Here is a 16,268-nt window from a genome sequence, read left to right on the forward strand (position 1 = left end):
CCCTGGAGTGGATGCTATAGTTTTGTGGCATTAATTCTTCAAAGGAGATCACCTGTAGTCATATATTAGTACCAAATTTCCTTCCCAGGGATGCTTATTTTTTATCCTTTTTGCATCAATAAGTATGTGCCTAAGTTTGATGCTTTCTCCCATGCTAAAGACCTTTTCTTCCTTAGAAATGTGAAGGGAATAATCTGCTTTTATTTTCAATTGGATTAAATTCAGCAGAGAGCTTGGAAGCCTATCTTCTCCACAGCATTGTCTCTTATTAGGAAGTGGCTCAATCATGAAAGACGTCACGTACCTCAACTTCATGCTTTACGCTGACTCACACTGGATCCTGTTACAAGGTGGAGAGTAAAGGAAAAGTTTCTTTGACTAGGTTCTTCAGTTAATCTTGTTCTTCCTTCTTATTTACTTTGCTCTTTCTGTTTGCCTATTTCTAGGACTGTGGTGGCCTCCTGTCTGAAGGGGACAATCAGGGCTGTTACCCTCTGGATGGGCACATCCTTTGCAAGACCTGCAACTCTGTTCGCATCCAGGCTTTGACTGCCAAGGCCAGCACTGATCTCTGAGTATCAACTGTGACTTGCCCCAAGATCCCTGTTGGGGGATATTGCACAAGTTTTGCATGATTTCTTTCCAGCCTAGGGTCTGAATGTCTGTTTTAAAAAAAAAAAAAAAAAAGTAAAACTGGAAGGCCTTGGAACAAGAGGGCAGCTCAAGGGGCTGTGTTCAGACTGCCTATGACAGGCACCTGATTTAGATATGACTTTTCAGGAGGGCAACGAGTGAATCAGACCACCTGCTGTCTCTGCAGCTAAAAGAAGTAAGTGGTCAGAGCATTTAAGATATCTGCCTGTAGAAGGAAGTCTGAGCATGATCTTAACTATATTTCTGTGTTTGATTACTGTCTCTTGAGAAGTACATGAAGGTAGAAAGTGAAAGATGGCTGAACTAGTTCTTTCTCTCCCAAGTTGTTTTGAGAACTTGACCAGCTCTCATTGACATCACGGGGAGTTTCCCTTTGACTTTAATAGGATCTGGATCACCAGCAGAAGTAGCTCCACTGCCTTAGAAGGTGTGAGAGCAGACCCAGGGCTCCTCTCATCACAACAGAAACAATGCAACTTTAGCTGTACTACAACTAAGAGTTTAGGTGTAACCTTGTATCCTTGGGACACAGATTTGTTATCTGTATCTTTTATCTGAGGCCCTTACTTGTCTCCATTCCCTTCCAGTTCAATATGTTTTCTCTTTTTCTTATGAAATTATATTTTACTATTGCATAAATTTATTCAGTAATGATGCTTCCAGTTCACAATCTATGAGCAATCACAGAAAGATGTGAGCTTGCATATACTATACACTACACACACGCACACTACACATACACACACACACACACAATGTGCTTTTGATTTACCAGAGGTATAAGTCAATCACGTCTGTTAGGAAGGTCTTCTAAGGCTGTGGGGCTGGAAACACGTTTTTTAAATCCCAGTGGTTAAGAAAAAATAAATTACTACATAGAACTGCACTGCAAAGCGATGCTCAAAGAAACCTTATGCCACTCTCTCGCACACCCTGATCTAGTGGGACCACTGGCAGTGTTGGTTTCTTGGTAGATGTTTAAGCAATAGAGTCTTGTTCCATCTCCTGCTTATTGCGATGGGAAGACTATCCTTCAGCTGTAAGAAGGATTGAATCAGGCCTTAGGATATAGATTACTCTGATGTTAACATGCACGATCTGGAGTTCTCATTAAAAAAATAAGGATCTTATTTCAACAACAGCAAAAAGGAATCTTCTAAATAGATGCTGCTGTTCAGTTTTCATTTAAGAAAGCAAAAGAAGGTATTAAACCCTTCCTTATGTCATTCTAAAAAGTAAGCATTTATTTTACCTCCTTCATTTTTATTCCAGCTGTTCATAACTTCTCTCTGGTGAAATACCATTACAGAGGAGTGCTGGGCCAGCAGCAGCATTTTCATCTTCAGTCCAGAATTAATATGTATGCCAAGGTAAACAGAAGCTGGGCACAGATAATCTTTTTTTCTTATGGTGGTGGTTTTTTTTTTCTTTCAGTTGGGTTAATTAAAAAAAAAATTAAAAAATTAGAAATCCACAGCATTCTGAGCAGCTGTAATATTCTTGTTCATGAAACCTGTAATAACTAAGGTGCAAATTACATAGTGAGGGAGTAATTTTCATATCACTGAATTGACATTAATATCTTATTTGCAGATGTAATCAAAGAAAATACCTTTCTTTGCACTTAACAAATTAAGAAGCAGAACTTAAATGGTTGCAGGCTGATTGACCATGTAAGTGGCAAACTGGCAATTTTCAAGAGTAAGTTATAAGAAATTTTTTCATGCACCCACTGAGAAACAATAAGAATGTGGTGCTTTCATCTTTATTCTTTATAACAAAAGCCTGATATAATTCTACCTACTAATGCTGAAAAGAAAAGTTAGATGAGCTAGACTGATAGGAAACAAAGGAAAAATTGAGATACTCACTGCAGCTCCTGCAAATGGTGCATTTCCTTTCAGTTTAGCACTAAACTTTATCGAAGAGCACTGTGAAATTTAATAGCTTTAGCCATATACAGTAAATTCAAATACAGAAATACCAGTCTGAAACCTCTGCTCCTTACATGGTTTATGTGTTGGCAAACTTCACCAGTGTCAGGGAAGATTCCCAAAATTCACAGCTCAGAATGAATCCTTCTTTGTAGAAGGGTGGCATCATTAAGCAAAAGAATCCATTCTCCACCATAGTGTCTGTGCTGAAGCAGATTGCTTTTTTGTACCAGATTTCTACCCTGGCTTTCAAGAATTTTACGGCCTTAGACATAAACAGATTTTTTTGCACTGTGACTCCTGCCAGGTTCCATCTGGGCTCCTGCTCCCTGAACCGTGGCACGTAAGATACTTCTGAGCTCGCTTCTTTACATGCAGTCTGCAACACCACTGGTCAAAGAAACCTTGCAACTATTGAGCAAATCCAGTTTGAACTAGCCTTACAAAAACAGAGGAGGTCAAAGCCGAGACTGCTAACACCACTGTATCCTTGTGGAGGATTTTACATCTCTGCAAGCACAGGGGAGGACATGATGCACTAAGGTGCAGAATAAGCCATTCATCAGGCAGCAAACATAGCTCTGATCTTCCTTATTCTTGTTAGTGTTACATCAAGTGGCTGATGAGACTGTCTTGAATAACACTGGGGTAATTGATGGAAATGAGCTAATGTGCCTTCCTGCAGAATGTGGCCAGACTAAGGAGGACCCAAGTCCAGAGCCTTTGGGCATTTTATGGCCCTACCATAGGCTGGACTTGGAGCAACTCATATGGCTTCTTGTGCTCTGTCCTCTGCATGAGAGGGCTTCTTTCCAGCTTCCCAGGGTTGTTATGGGAATTAAACTAATCACAGATTGGCCCAAACTACTGATTTTTGGAGTTGTGTCTTCTCTTTCCAGAAAAGTTCACTGGTATGTAGGTTTGGGATCCCAGCCCATTTCAAAGCTAAGGGCCAGCCCAGAGATCTAGATCTGAATCCTCTGTGTTATTAAGGTTCTGTGGTGAGTTGAGCTGGAGTGCAGGGAGGTGAGAGCCAAACTTCTCAAGCTTTAAATACACCATGGATGGAAGATGTTTGACAAAGATTGAGTGGTGTTGATATTTTAGGTACTGTGGCTAATTTCAAGACCTGACACATCTGGACAGTGGTAATATCATTCTTTTGTTTTCACCCCTGAAACACCAAAGCCATCTGCCTGTTGGAAGGAGTGAGCATCCAAAACACTCTTTATTTTCTGTAATGCATGTGGGTTTGGCTTCTAAAATTGCTATAAATATATTCAGAACATCTTGCATAAGTGTGTATACATCACAGACTCTCTCATCACCCGCATGTGTATGGCAATCTGCCCTCTGATGCTTTAGGTTTTAATGAGGAAATGCTGGTGGACTTATCTCCATTGCACTGCAACTAAGAACCACTGAGATATTGCTTCATTACAATATTTATCATATATTTATAATATATCCTGTTTTATGTGTTCCAAAGAAGGAGTCTTTTTGCCGAAGAGACTGTGCTTTTCTTAAGGTGCACTTCCTAGCCATGACAAAAATCCACGTTATCTGTAGCTCTGGTAATGTCCAAACTGTTCCTTTCAGAAGGAGTTGGAAGATCACACAGAGATTTCTGTTCAACTCTGAAGGTTTGGGTTATGCTGCTTTGGCTTATCTAGCATTTCTTGACAAGTAGGTCCCAATCCCATGATTTGTGTGACCAGATAGGCCCTCAGGCCCAAGAGGGTCCAGGATCAGGTTCTAATTTAGAAAAAATACGTAAGCCCATGAAGTTTATTTAAGCACAGGCGTAAAGCCACTACAGGGTGTGACATAAGCCATGTGTCTGTAGTCATTAATTGATTCTGTATCACCCAGTCATACAGATTTGATTTGGGTAGGACGCGGGCACAGTCAAATTTCTGTCAAATTACCCAGAACACATGAAATGGCTCCTGTGTCACCCTTATGCCGACTTCAGTAGGGCACCCGGTAGTGGATCCACCATAACATTTGGACAACAGGAGGATGAGTTATTAGGAGATCAGTGCTTCATGTTGGGTGGCTGTGGCACTTCCCACTAGTAGCCCTACAGCCAGATTTACAGTATCTTTGAACCATGGCTTTAAAACTGTCTAGTTAAACTTCCTCCAGAAGATTGGGTTGCCTTGGTTACAGCCCAATCCTTAAGCATATCCCCAAGGCTAACACTAGTACTTCTTGAATGGTTTTATTGTCACCTATTTTAATCATTGCCTGAACATTGCTTTTAAAAACAGAAAGCAACACCATCGCCTATCAGATAATGTACCTCTAATTGTGGTTTTGTTTTTTCAGTATTTTAATTCTTAGATTTTTATCACAGCTGTGAAACACTTGGGTAATGACTTAATCATAGAGGTATGGAAGTATCAAAGTGTTTATCATAGTGAACTATACATAATAGCATTCATTCATCCCGACGGGAGGAGCAAGACTTTCATGAGGCACAGGCTTTAAGTTGACTTTCTGCCTATCAGCAAAATATGGGTGAGAAGAATGGGAAAAAAGTGTCTTTTAGAGAAATGGTGGTTGTTGAAGAGCATATGCAACAAGTCATCCTGGAATCTCCTTGGATGTGTTACAGCTGCTGCCTGGCCATGATCAGCCAAGCCTTGCTTAGGTTTGATAAATGCTGATCCATTTTGATTTTGATGAAGTCCAGCAGACAAGGGATAACAGGGCCCAAGAGAAGTCCATGAAAGAAATAATGTGTCTTTGCCCTCCCTTTGGTATCAGAGATAAATACTTGACACTTGGTGCTTCAGCTGGCTCAGTAAGGTTTGGAATTTCTAACTGTTTTCTATTGATACCTGGCTCCTGCGGTTGGTTCATCTTATTGGTTTGCTGATTTTTCACTGAGTTAGGTTGACTACACCTTACACAGACTGCAATACTGTAAGTCAGGTCCATCAGAGAGAGTTGTGCTGAAGAATCTCGCTGTGGTGAAACTCCCATGAGAAAATATTGGTGATGGGAATTGAGGATTTGTTGCCAAAGGCTAGCAGGAACTACTTATTACTATCTAGAGGTTAGGAAAGTACAAATGGAGAGATGAGAACACTATTTCCAGTTAGAGCTGGTCACAATTTTTACACTAAATTATGTGATGTCAGAAGGGCCTTGCTTTAGCTGAGAAAGCCTCTTTTTCTGCAATTTTATCCACAACATTTTTTTTCTTGCTTTTATGATTGAAACTGTATTGAATTTTTATCTGAATAAATTTCAGAATTGTTAAAAAAATATTTTCATTTCTCAAAAATATTTTCACTTTCTCAAAAAAACATGTTTTCTTTCTCAGGTTTTTGTAGTTCTTGGTTTTCTTCTGCTAGTAAACTAAAGTTTCTATGATGATTTTGAAAACTTACTTGGATAAAAATTCTACTTAAAAACAAATACACTTGTTCTTGAAAAATGGTTCAGTATTGGACCTGGTGAAATAAAACAAGCTTTGAAACTTTTCACAAGATTTTTTTTCTCCCCTTATTTTTAACTAGTTTTTCTAACTTTGAAGTCACTGTTTCCTTTGTTAGAACAATGCAAATAATGTGACTCTTAAAATAACAGTGTTTCTTCTGTTGGGTTCATTTTTCTTTCTTGTCTTAAAGCCATGGAGTCGCTGGCTATGGGGAATGCCAAGGTCTTTTTCTTTTTTTCTGTGGTAATTGCTATTTTCTTCTTTGTTTTGGTTTGGTTTGGTTTTTTTCCTCTGAAATTGCTGAGGAATATAAGCACATTATGGCCATGAAAATCAAGAGATCCTGATTGATCTCCCAGGCTTGGGAATGGTATTTCTTCTTAAACATTTCTAGAAATACTACCTGGTTTCCTTGGCATTTCAAGTTTGAATTTGCAGCAGTCAAGTGTCCAATGTGTATTTGGAGCATGAAAGAGAGCAGAATTTAAGCTTGTGAAATTGTCACATTGACTGAGTATCTAAAAATCTGAGGAAAACCCATAACCTCAGTAGGTTTCCTGGTGGACATTGGGGAACAGCTTTCATTTCAGCCTAGAAATTCTCTTCTGTGATCTGAAAAAAACACCTAAGCTCAAACATTTGCAAGCCAGTCTCACACGCAGACGTAATGTGGTTGTAGCTCTACGAGCAGAAATACAGGCTGAAATATTGAGCATTGCTGCTTGAACCCAACTGGGCTTTATTCCTGGCTATGTGATCCCAGTCTCTTTCGTGTCATGTTACACGTGGAAGCAGTAGAGTTGGTCACTGGTATGAAGAGAACTAAGTTCAAACTTCTTTTTTTTTTTAATTTTGCTCTTTGTTGAAATTTCTTATCACACATAGGTCTTTTAGAAAATGAGTAAAAAAAATCAGAAGCCTCAGGTGGTGGCATCACCTTTACCTTTCCAGGGGCTAGAGTCTCTTGCTGGGAACATGACACTTAGGGTGTCTCTGCTTTTTTGCCTCTGACTCCCTTTGTCCTCAAGCAGCTCTCTTAGCCGCTTTTTCCATTTGCTCAACGTGCACTCATCTTTGCAGTGAAGATGGTACGTTACTTACTTCAGTGAGTTCTTGTGAATCTTAGCTAGTAGTTGGAAAAACTTTTCCACATCTTTAATCAAGTAGTTTTGTGCATCCGTTGTATCAGTGGCCACATGAATATCAAAGAAAATGATTATAATTATTGCTCTTAAAATGATTATGAAATTGTGCCTTACTTTTTTCAGTCATATTTAACCCTGTAATTTAGAACCACATGATTGCAGGGATTTATCGTGAAGAAATTTATTTGAAGGATAGTTTGTTTGTTTTAAAATATTTTTCTCCAAAAACGAATTTATTAGTTTTTCCTCTTTTATTTTTTTCCTTTAGTTTTAGTCCTTTAATATGTTTGTGTAAAAGGCCAGCCAGAATTTGCATTTGTGAGAGACAGATTCTATTTGGTTTTGTATGTAGAGCCTTCATTTTCTTTTATGTTCCTTCAGGAAAATTCCTCTCTGCCTGATTACTCATACTTCTATGTCTTTAAATGCAGGCTGACCACTAAAGGGGTTTTGTCGTTTAATTTAGTGTGCGGTTTGCTGGGGAGGCATCGCACATTAATGCAGAATGTTAATGTTAATGCTGATTTTCATAGAAAAGACAAAATTAGAGTCTTTCCCTGTCTCCAATGCAGTTTGGTACTGTTTTGCGTACAACACTAATATTAAGCCAGACTGTAAAGGCAAAATAATCAGTGACCTACTTCCATTCACCAGCAAGAACACTTTGTCAGCTGACTCCTGTTTGTTTGTTCATTTTTAAATGTTGGATTAGAGAATGAGCATCTCCTAAAGATGAAAGAAAACAGTGTTTTCACGCACAGGAAATTTGGGGTTGCAGTAAAGAATATTTTCTTTGTGAATTTGGATGTCATGGTGTTTTAAGCTCCTGCCTGGAGCCTAAATCAATTTGGCCTCTCATCCAGTTCATCTCACTGGTGCTCCTAAAAGGCTGCAGCCCTGCAAAAGCTCATGCAGCATTTTTGGCTGCCTTCCCTTGCTCCCATTTGGTACATATTTGCACAATTTAACTGAGCTTTTCTTTCTGCTGAAGGTCAGATGCATGCGATACGAAACACTAAACTTTATAAACAAGCAAAGCCATTTCAACCACAGCATTTTGGACTAGAACAGATTTTTAGGTGGCGCACTGTCTGCTGGCCTTTGGAGGGGGGATCCTGAGACTACATTGGACTGGAACAGGATGCAAAGCCACAAGCCTTGTTTTTTTTATAAACTACTTACTGTAATCCAGCTACACAGTTTGAGCCTCACACTTCAGAAGAATCTTCCAGCAGCAATGCACATACAGGCACATTTCCTCTTACAGAAAGTGAAACTTTCCCAACCAGAGTAAATTTAACCTATTGCATAAGATGCTGGAAGTTTTGGTTTTTTTTCTTGGGATTCTCACTGTAACCTCTATGTGCAGAGGATGAATAGCTTTTCTTCCCCTCTTTTTTTTTTTCCTTTTCTTTCTTTTTTTTTTTTTTTGACAAGATGTTGCATATTGATGAGCTAGCATTTCAAAGGTCCATGGGGCTTGGGAACGTATTAAGAATCTCTGAAGTTTAATATTCACCATGTTTTTAATATTCAGAAGGAACAATCTGCATAAAATGGCTTTTGATAAATACGTTCTAGGGGTTCTTTCTTGCTATCTTATGCAAGCGTTGTGGGGATTGTGGCTGTGCCAGTTTTGTTCCAAAGTGCCTTTTGTTTTAGCTTATCGAGATCATTTTGATCCCATTTCTGTGTCCAGTGCTTGTCCTGAAGTCTTTTATGGTTTCTGCTAGAACTGTTCAGCAGGCAAGTGTATGTGACCAGGGCAAAGGCACAGCTGAGGATTGTAACCCTGAGTGTCTGCTTAATTGCTCCCCTCCCTCTGTACCTGCTTTCCATGTTGCAGGTTGGGATTTGCTCAGCAGTCAGGCCTGGTTGAGATCTTTCTGTAAGGCTGTTCCACCTCAGTTGGAATTTGAGGATTGAGAGGGCAAGATCCTGGGTGCCAGAACAAAGCAAAATGCCATTGAGCGCATCTCTGATCTGACGCGGCAGTTTCTCCTTCCTTGGAAGTCCCTATTTGGTACGTCTCAGCAGCAAGGGACGTGCTTTTAGGAGAAATCCTCCCTTGGGGATGCCTTATTTCCCATGCTGTTGAAAATCCAATTGAAGATTTAGATGAGGAGGATCAGTTATTGGCTGCAAACACGCAGCTATTTTACTGTATTATTAACTCTTGTTTGCCCTACCCTTGATGTCCCAGGGTACGTACCATGGTGTGCAGGACAGCTTCTTTGGTCCTGCTCGCACACAGCCTTGACTTTGTCACCCCAGTCCCTGTCGAATCAGCGCCTGCTACTTGTTCTCAGGACTGCTCTGGCTTGGGCCAAGGGCATCTCGTTCTTCTATGCAAAAGGTGGTGCTTTCAGGTTTTCACTTACAAATAATGCAGCCCTTTCAAACTCGCCTTTCTCTTCTCATGTATTCCTGACAGAAGCAGATTTTAAATATTTCACAGCATTCTTCTTTCTTCTTCTTTTCTTGCCAGATGCCTTGAAAACATTGTCAGATTACAATCTTGGGGGGGTCAGGGAGGAGTTCAGGATCCATTTCCCTTCCTTATTGATTGCATGGTGTACATTTGCAAAGAGGGGGTTTTTTTTTTCTTTTTTCTTTTTTTTTTTTTGTTTTGTTTTCAGTCTTACAAAACAAGTGCCTTCAGTTTATGCAGAGAAAGATTGTCTATGATTAGAGCTAATCCAGGATGGCAGGATTGGACCCCCACAGTGAAAGCTAGAAAAGTGATTGCAAAAGTATTCTGTTTCTCCTTTATTAATTACACAGGAAGTTTCCACCAAAGGCTCATGTAGCACAACTGGCCTATGTAATAAGTAGCAGGGCCTGTAATTACAGTCTGTCTTCTGATCCTATCTTGCTCTGTCTTTCTAGGCACCACAGTTCTATTTACATCTGTGTCTTTGTCACCTTTTAAATTTTTGATTGATCACTAAGGGAAGTAGAGCACAGGCTGTGAGCCCTGCAGAGGTGCAGCGAGTCTAAACTAGGGAGTTCTTCTCGGGTATCAGCCTGATTTGGGACATGAAACAAAGCATGAGGAACAGGAGGGATTTTTACTAGCTGTGCAGCAGAGGGAGAGGGTTGCATGCCAACCGGGTATCTTTCAAGATCTTGAGTCCTTGTAGGACTGGAAATTTGAATCTTTTACTTGTCTTAACTAGTGTACTATGCTGTGAGGGAGTTTATATATCAGCATTTTTTTGCTCAAAGCAGTTTCTACAGGATTTGACCTTTCTTTTCTGTAAGATTCAGGGATTTATTGTTGCAAAGAGGTTCTTCCACACATACGCAGAAGTAACTTGAGTGGAAGGGGGAAGGCAGTGATTTACACATGGTTCAGTACCGTGTTCACCAGCTCTGAGCACCAGTGATAAGTCTCAAGCAGATCATCTCAATGAGGTGACGATCCTGAGATCTAGCAATAAGCAAATGGGCTCCTTGTGAAAGTGTTTGGTGCAGGTCACTCTGGCAATAATCTCTTTTGAAAAATGTGCAGTAAAGTTTGAGTAAAACTACAGAATTGTGCCCTGCAGTCATTTTCTTCAAGGCATACTCCAAGTGCAGTGTTTGATCAAAGGGAATGAAAGCCATTGTGCAAATACTATACTCTATGCAAAAAAAAATGTTAACAATCCACTGCAGATACTTTTAATGTCCATTAAACTGTTTTGCAAATTGTCCCTTTTCGGCAGCTTGTGCTGTTATCTAATTATTTTTTCTGACTTCTGGGTTTTTTTTTAAAAAAAACCTCAATTATTTTTTAATTTTTTCTAACTCTACTTCTAAGAAAGTTGATGCTTTAAAGGAAAAAAAACCCCAAACCTGACTTTCAAACACAGGGTTTTCAGGCTTCTAAATTAATAATTTCTACACCTGACCCAGTTCCTGCAGCTGCCAAAAAAGAAAAGAGAAAGCTATTTAAATTTCTCATAGAACCATTTATCTCTTAAAATATGCCAAGGCAATTTGAGGTGGGGGTGGAGACTCAGCTATTTATCTCAGCAGCTTGATTTTTCTCTTTATGTTTCTAACTGTCAGGGGAAAAAAAAGCGGTAGGAAGCTATTCTTGGGCTATTATTGATGTATTGTGTTGCCATTATGCAGGATGTCTGCTTTGCTATATACGGAAGGACATTAATAATAGCCATCTCCCCTACCCCCACCCTTGGTTCCTCTTGGGGAAGATACAGTTTAAAGTGGAGCATCTGCCATGCTCAAATTGCTGCTTCCTCCTCCCCTTACCCCATTTTGTTCCCAAACTAGTTTTGGGAACAAGGCAAAGGGAATAAGGAGACAGGCTATATTTGCTGCCTACTTGTGTGGTTGCTCCAGGCGAGTCATTTCCGTGCCGTGTACCTGTCGACCCTCCTCCTTCCCATGTATTGCCTCTCCTTTCATTTTAAGTTCATCAGTGGAGAAAAAAAAAGAAACATTTCTCGCTGTCTTTTTCTCATAGGGGCTGGCTGGCAGAATGGACTCAGCAACAGACCTCTGATTTGCTATTACCCAGCATTTCATATCCAGAGATGTTAGTTTCATTATTTCCCATAAGTAGGAAAATGTATTCCCTTTCCCATCCCTTCTACTCCAGGTTTAAAACATTGTTATGAAACTTTAAAGAGTCCATCCGCTTGTTTAAATGCTTGTTTTATTTTTGGAAGCAGAGCGTACAGCAAACAGGAATAGCTTGATGTTTAAAAAATAGTCCCACTTCAACGTTCCCCTGAAGTGCGGGAAGTCCTGTCTCCGCAGGTCTGTGCCAGCAGCGTGACAGCCCAAGGAGCAGGGCCGGCTCGGATAAGGAAAAGAACTAGCTTGGCCCATTGCATCTGTGATAAGAGAGGGGTGGAAATAATTGCAAAAGCTAAAGGGCATAATTGATGTGATTTTTTTTTTTTAATGGCTGGTCCTACGTCTCATGCTAATTTTGCTCCACAGAAGCTTTGCTTATTCAGCATCGCTGGTAGTCAGGACCATGTGCTTTTTCATGGTGTCATTATTTTTACTCATTTGTTGTGTCCTTGTCTTGCTCTGGTCTCTATATGCTATGGAATCATTTTGGTTTGCTCACTGAATTTAAACAAAGTTAGGAGCCCCGTCCAGGAAAGTTCACCTAGAATTTAGGACTGGAAAATGCAATCAGAATATTTTCTAGTTCTGATATAGGGAGGTTTTCCAAATATGAATTCTAGATTGGAGGAATGCCTTCCTTTGGGAAAGTGCTCAGATTTCAAAATGAAAGGGAGATGGCCATTCAGTGTAGTTTCTTGTTACTCTTGCTGTCTTCCTTGGTGGTGGCCAAGGAGGAAAATGCCACATTCTGTTCCTTAAACTAGAGCCAGAGCCAGCATCTCCTCTGCAGACTCTTGCTCCAGCTTCAGCCTGCCCTGCCACCCTGGTGCAGCATGTGAACGAGGAGGGCCTGCTGACAAAGCAAGGTCCATCTCATCCTCTCCATAATCAGAGCTGGTGGGTCTGTGCCCAGCGTAGGGCTTGATGCTGCTTTCCTTGTGCAAGTATTTTGCCAGAAATGGGTTTTCTCTCTGCCGTTTGCTATGGGATTGTGTGCAATGATTAGAATTTGCAGGGAGGGAGGAGAAGATCCTGTTCCAATTAGGCTGCCTTTGTGCTAATGTTTCATTCAGGGCTGTATGAGATAAGAGCAGTTTGCACTGAAATGCACAGCCGGAGGTTGTGGTTTGCGTTTCAACTATGTTAAGATGGTACCATTGAAAATACAGAACTGGGGCACTTTTTGCATCTGCCAGTGCTTTACTGACAACTCTGTATGGCTTGGAAACCTATTTTGGTTTGGCAAATGGACATCTTCTGCCTTGTCCCCTGAGCCTGATCTATCTCTTTGCTTTATCCACCTAAAAAGGTGTATTTCTAATGTGCCTAATGCCTGACTATCTAAGCAAAACAACCAGGAAGGTGAAGCTGTAAGGTGGTTTTTGAAGAGCTGCCTTTACAAAAAAAAAGTGTTCCACTTCTTGCGCTATGTGCCTTTTCAGAGATCTGTGGTTCTCACTTACCAGCAGCAGAGAAATAGCCCTAGTGCCGAGCAGGGATGGGAACTATGAGAATGATATAAAAGAGAAGCAAGAGGTTAATTTTGAGCATCTGTTCTCCACTGGGATAAGCAAAGCAATAGCTTATCCCATCAGCACTGCCTGTTGTCTGCCTAACACACCTCATTGCCTGGCAGGCAACTATTCAGTAACAGAAATACTTGGTTATATCTCCTCAAATGCCTCTGTCTTATCAGAACTCCAGAGTCATTCGTATCTGGAGATTTTATTCGCTTAAATCTCACATAAGCTTTCCATTATTCATATTTATATAATGTTAGAAGAGAATCCTTGAAAGTGCAATGAAGACTAGGTGTTTGATTGGTGCTACTGTATTAAAAAGACTGATATGCTCTCACTTTCAATACCCCAAATTATGTTTTTGGAAACTTTTCCCTCCTGTGGTCAGAGAGGGAATGCAAGGTTTATTGGAAATGCAACAAAGGCAAAGGGTTGTTGTTTCAATGCTCAGTACTGCGCTACTGTGACCTCCTCTGCCATCCTTCCAGAGAGTGGGGACCGAGTATTGGTAGAGGAACAGGCAGAGCAAAGTTATGTTTGGAGTTTCTCATGATCTTGGTAGACAAGATCTGCTTTGGTGAGACTTCAACTTCTTTAAGAGGCCTATAGTTTTCCAGCTTGTGTTTTGGGTCCACAGAGTCTGGTGGGCAGCGTCCAGTTAGTCAAATGAGAAACCAGGAGTACTAATTCTGCAGTTTTTGATAACGGCACTTTCTAGGTCAGAACAAACAGCAGAGGTTTGTTGTGTTTTGGAGCCTAATCTCTCACACTGGCTTTACCTGTAGACTGATACAAGGGAGTCTGAACCATACATGGGTCAGTCCAGAAGGATTCATCTTTGATAAATGTCCCATGGCAAATCCCCCAAGGGCTGGGAGATTGAGTTAGCTCTTTCAAACTGCAAGGAGGAAATGCCCCCAGGGATGTATTTGTCTTGTGTAGCTGCTATGCTTTGGCCTATCCCTGCCAGCTGTAGACAAGTCTGTTCCAGGGTTCACCAGCAATGATGTTTATTGGATACGATGTAATTCACAGCGGATAAGTAGGCCAGGTTTGAGGTGTTATTTCAGCTTTCTGGTAGTGTTGGTTTAGCCCTTGAGGTAGAGAAGGATTTGCATTGTTCCCTTTGTTGCAGTTGGGAGGGGAGTGTGACTGGCCGCACTTCTTCTTGTTCTGCACCAGCAGACAGAGGCTCTCAGTGGTACGGGAAGCATCTTCCTTTTAAATGTGAATCACTAGCCTAGGTATCTGAGCAAGAAAAGAGCACAAGGAGGCATTCCCTATATGAGGGATGCCTTCTGCTGCACACTCAGTGCCCTCAGATCCTTATGAAGTAACATTACTTGAGCTTTTAGGAATGGTCTCCTATCTGTCAGAGTTTGGGGGTACCAGAGTTTTATCCCTCGCTGAGCACAAACGCTACCCAAGTCTGTGAAGGGCCCAATCCTGCTGCCATTGGAATTTTCCTGAATTCTGCAAGCTGCTGAGTGCACCTCCTGTGAGCCGCTGAGTGGTCTTCTCAGTGAACCCATCAGGCGATTTGTCTCCTTCATTGACTACTTCCACAGGGCTTTGAGGGCACTCTGGAAATGCAGTCAGCACCTTGCAGGATTGGTCCGCAAGGTAATATATGAAGTTTTTTCTCTGGTAACTTGTGTGCATGAATTAAACTCATTTATTCCAGTTTGTTCTGAGGACAGATGCAGCACATACACATTTTCTATATTTATAAATATATATAGATATATATTTTTGTTCTCAGCTAGTTACCTCTTCTAAACTGCAATTTTCAGAGCAACCGGCATATATTTTTTATTCAACACGTAAAATAACTTTTTACAATAAGAGAATGAAAGCTGTTTTAAGCATGTGTTTTCTGTATTTTTATTATGCATTATCCAATTATATTGAGATGTATTTTCCTCTTTGCTCTGCTCTTTCAGTTGTTATCCTTTTTATCAGTTATGCTTTTCTAATGTTTTGTAAGGGAAAATAAATATGCAAAATTGCCAGATGCCTTTTTCTTTGCAGAAGAAGTATCACAAATGCTTTTTTATTACATTTTACCAATCCAATAAACTCCTTATAAATTTCATTTTTGTTGCTAGTGTGTGAAATTATTTTTTCAAGTTAAATGGTATTTACTTCCTCCCAGTTTCCACCTGCAATTATGCTTCAGAGCCTCTATATCTCTTTCTCATTTGGGTCCAAAATTTCACTGTGCGGCTTCTCAACATACTTAATTCAAGAGCCTCTTTTACTGTTGGGTGAAGTAAGGATGCTGGACATAAGTCCCAAGAGAGGCTACCCCCACTGTACTGGCCATCTGTGCATGAATTCTGTGTTGTTGTTCTTAAAAATGTGTGCCTTTGTAGTAGAGAGCACTCCATTCTTAATCCATGCGGTAATCTGCAGAGGTGGGTTGTATGTGGAAGTCACCCACAAGGAATCTCTAATTTGAGTTGTGACTGGGTGACCGCAGATCCAAGCAACTTGAATTGCTGCTTATTGGAGGAACATTATGTTATGGGGGGAGCAGAAAGAAGCATGTTTTGCATTCTCTTCTAGGAAGTTGTTTCTAGGCTGTCATTGCAGTAAATAATCGGGATTGTTCCTGGTCCAGTCCAATCTGCTCCAAAAATACCGCTGATCACCACACAGCCTGACCTTCACCTCTCCAGTTGGAGAACCTGGCACTGCACCGGACCCTCACTGAATGCTTTCCCTGACTGCATCGCTTCAAGTGATGGGGAATCCAGTGTATCCTGGTAAGCTTTTCCAGTGACCATTTCTTACCTGCTAAATATCTGCACCTTGCTTATAGACTCTGTTTATCTACCCTCTCTATCCCCGGACCTTTTTATAAAAGCCCTTTACTCGCAGAGATCTTCTCTTGTGCAGAGCACTTCAAGGTGGGATTCATCTCGATGAACTTTAGCAGCCTGGAAGTCGTCTTTGTTGTCCAAGGTCAGTG

General features: G+C 40.7%; 1 protein-coding gene across 3 annotated transcripts in view; it reads left to right on the forward strand.

Moving 5' to 3' along the window:
- Nucleotides 1-15,389, forward strand: part of LPP (LIM domain containing preferred translocation partner in lipoma) — a 741,798-nt gene extending 726,409 nt beyond the window's left edge. For all 3 annotated transcript variants that reach the window (XM_069864453.1, XM_069864454.1, XM_069864455.1), the window contains one exon: nt 447-15,389. In XM_069864453.1, coding sequence (XP_069720554.1) covers nt 447-575 — 129 coding nt within the window. In that variant the 3' untranslated portion in view covers nt 576-15,389. The remainder of the gene's footprint in view (nt 1-446) is intronic.
- Nucleotides 15,390-16,268: the final 879 nt, after the last annotated feature.

This window comes from Phaenicophaeus curvirostris, chromosome 10 (assembly GCF_032191515.1).
Source record: "Phaenicophaeus curvirostris isolate KB17595 chromosome 10, BPBGC_Pcur_1.0, whole genome shotgun sequence".
NCBI lineage: Eukaryota > Metazoa > Chordata > Aves > Cuculiformes > Cuculidae > Phaenicophaeus > Phaenicophaeus curvirostris.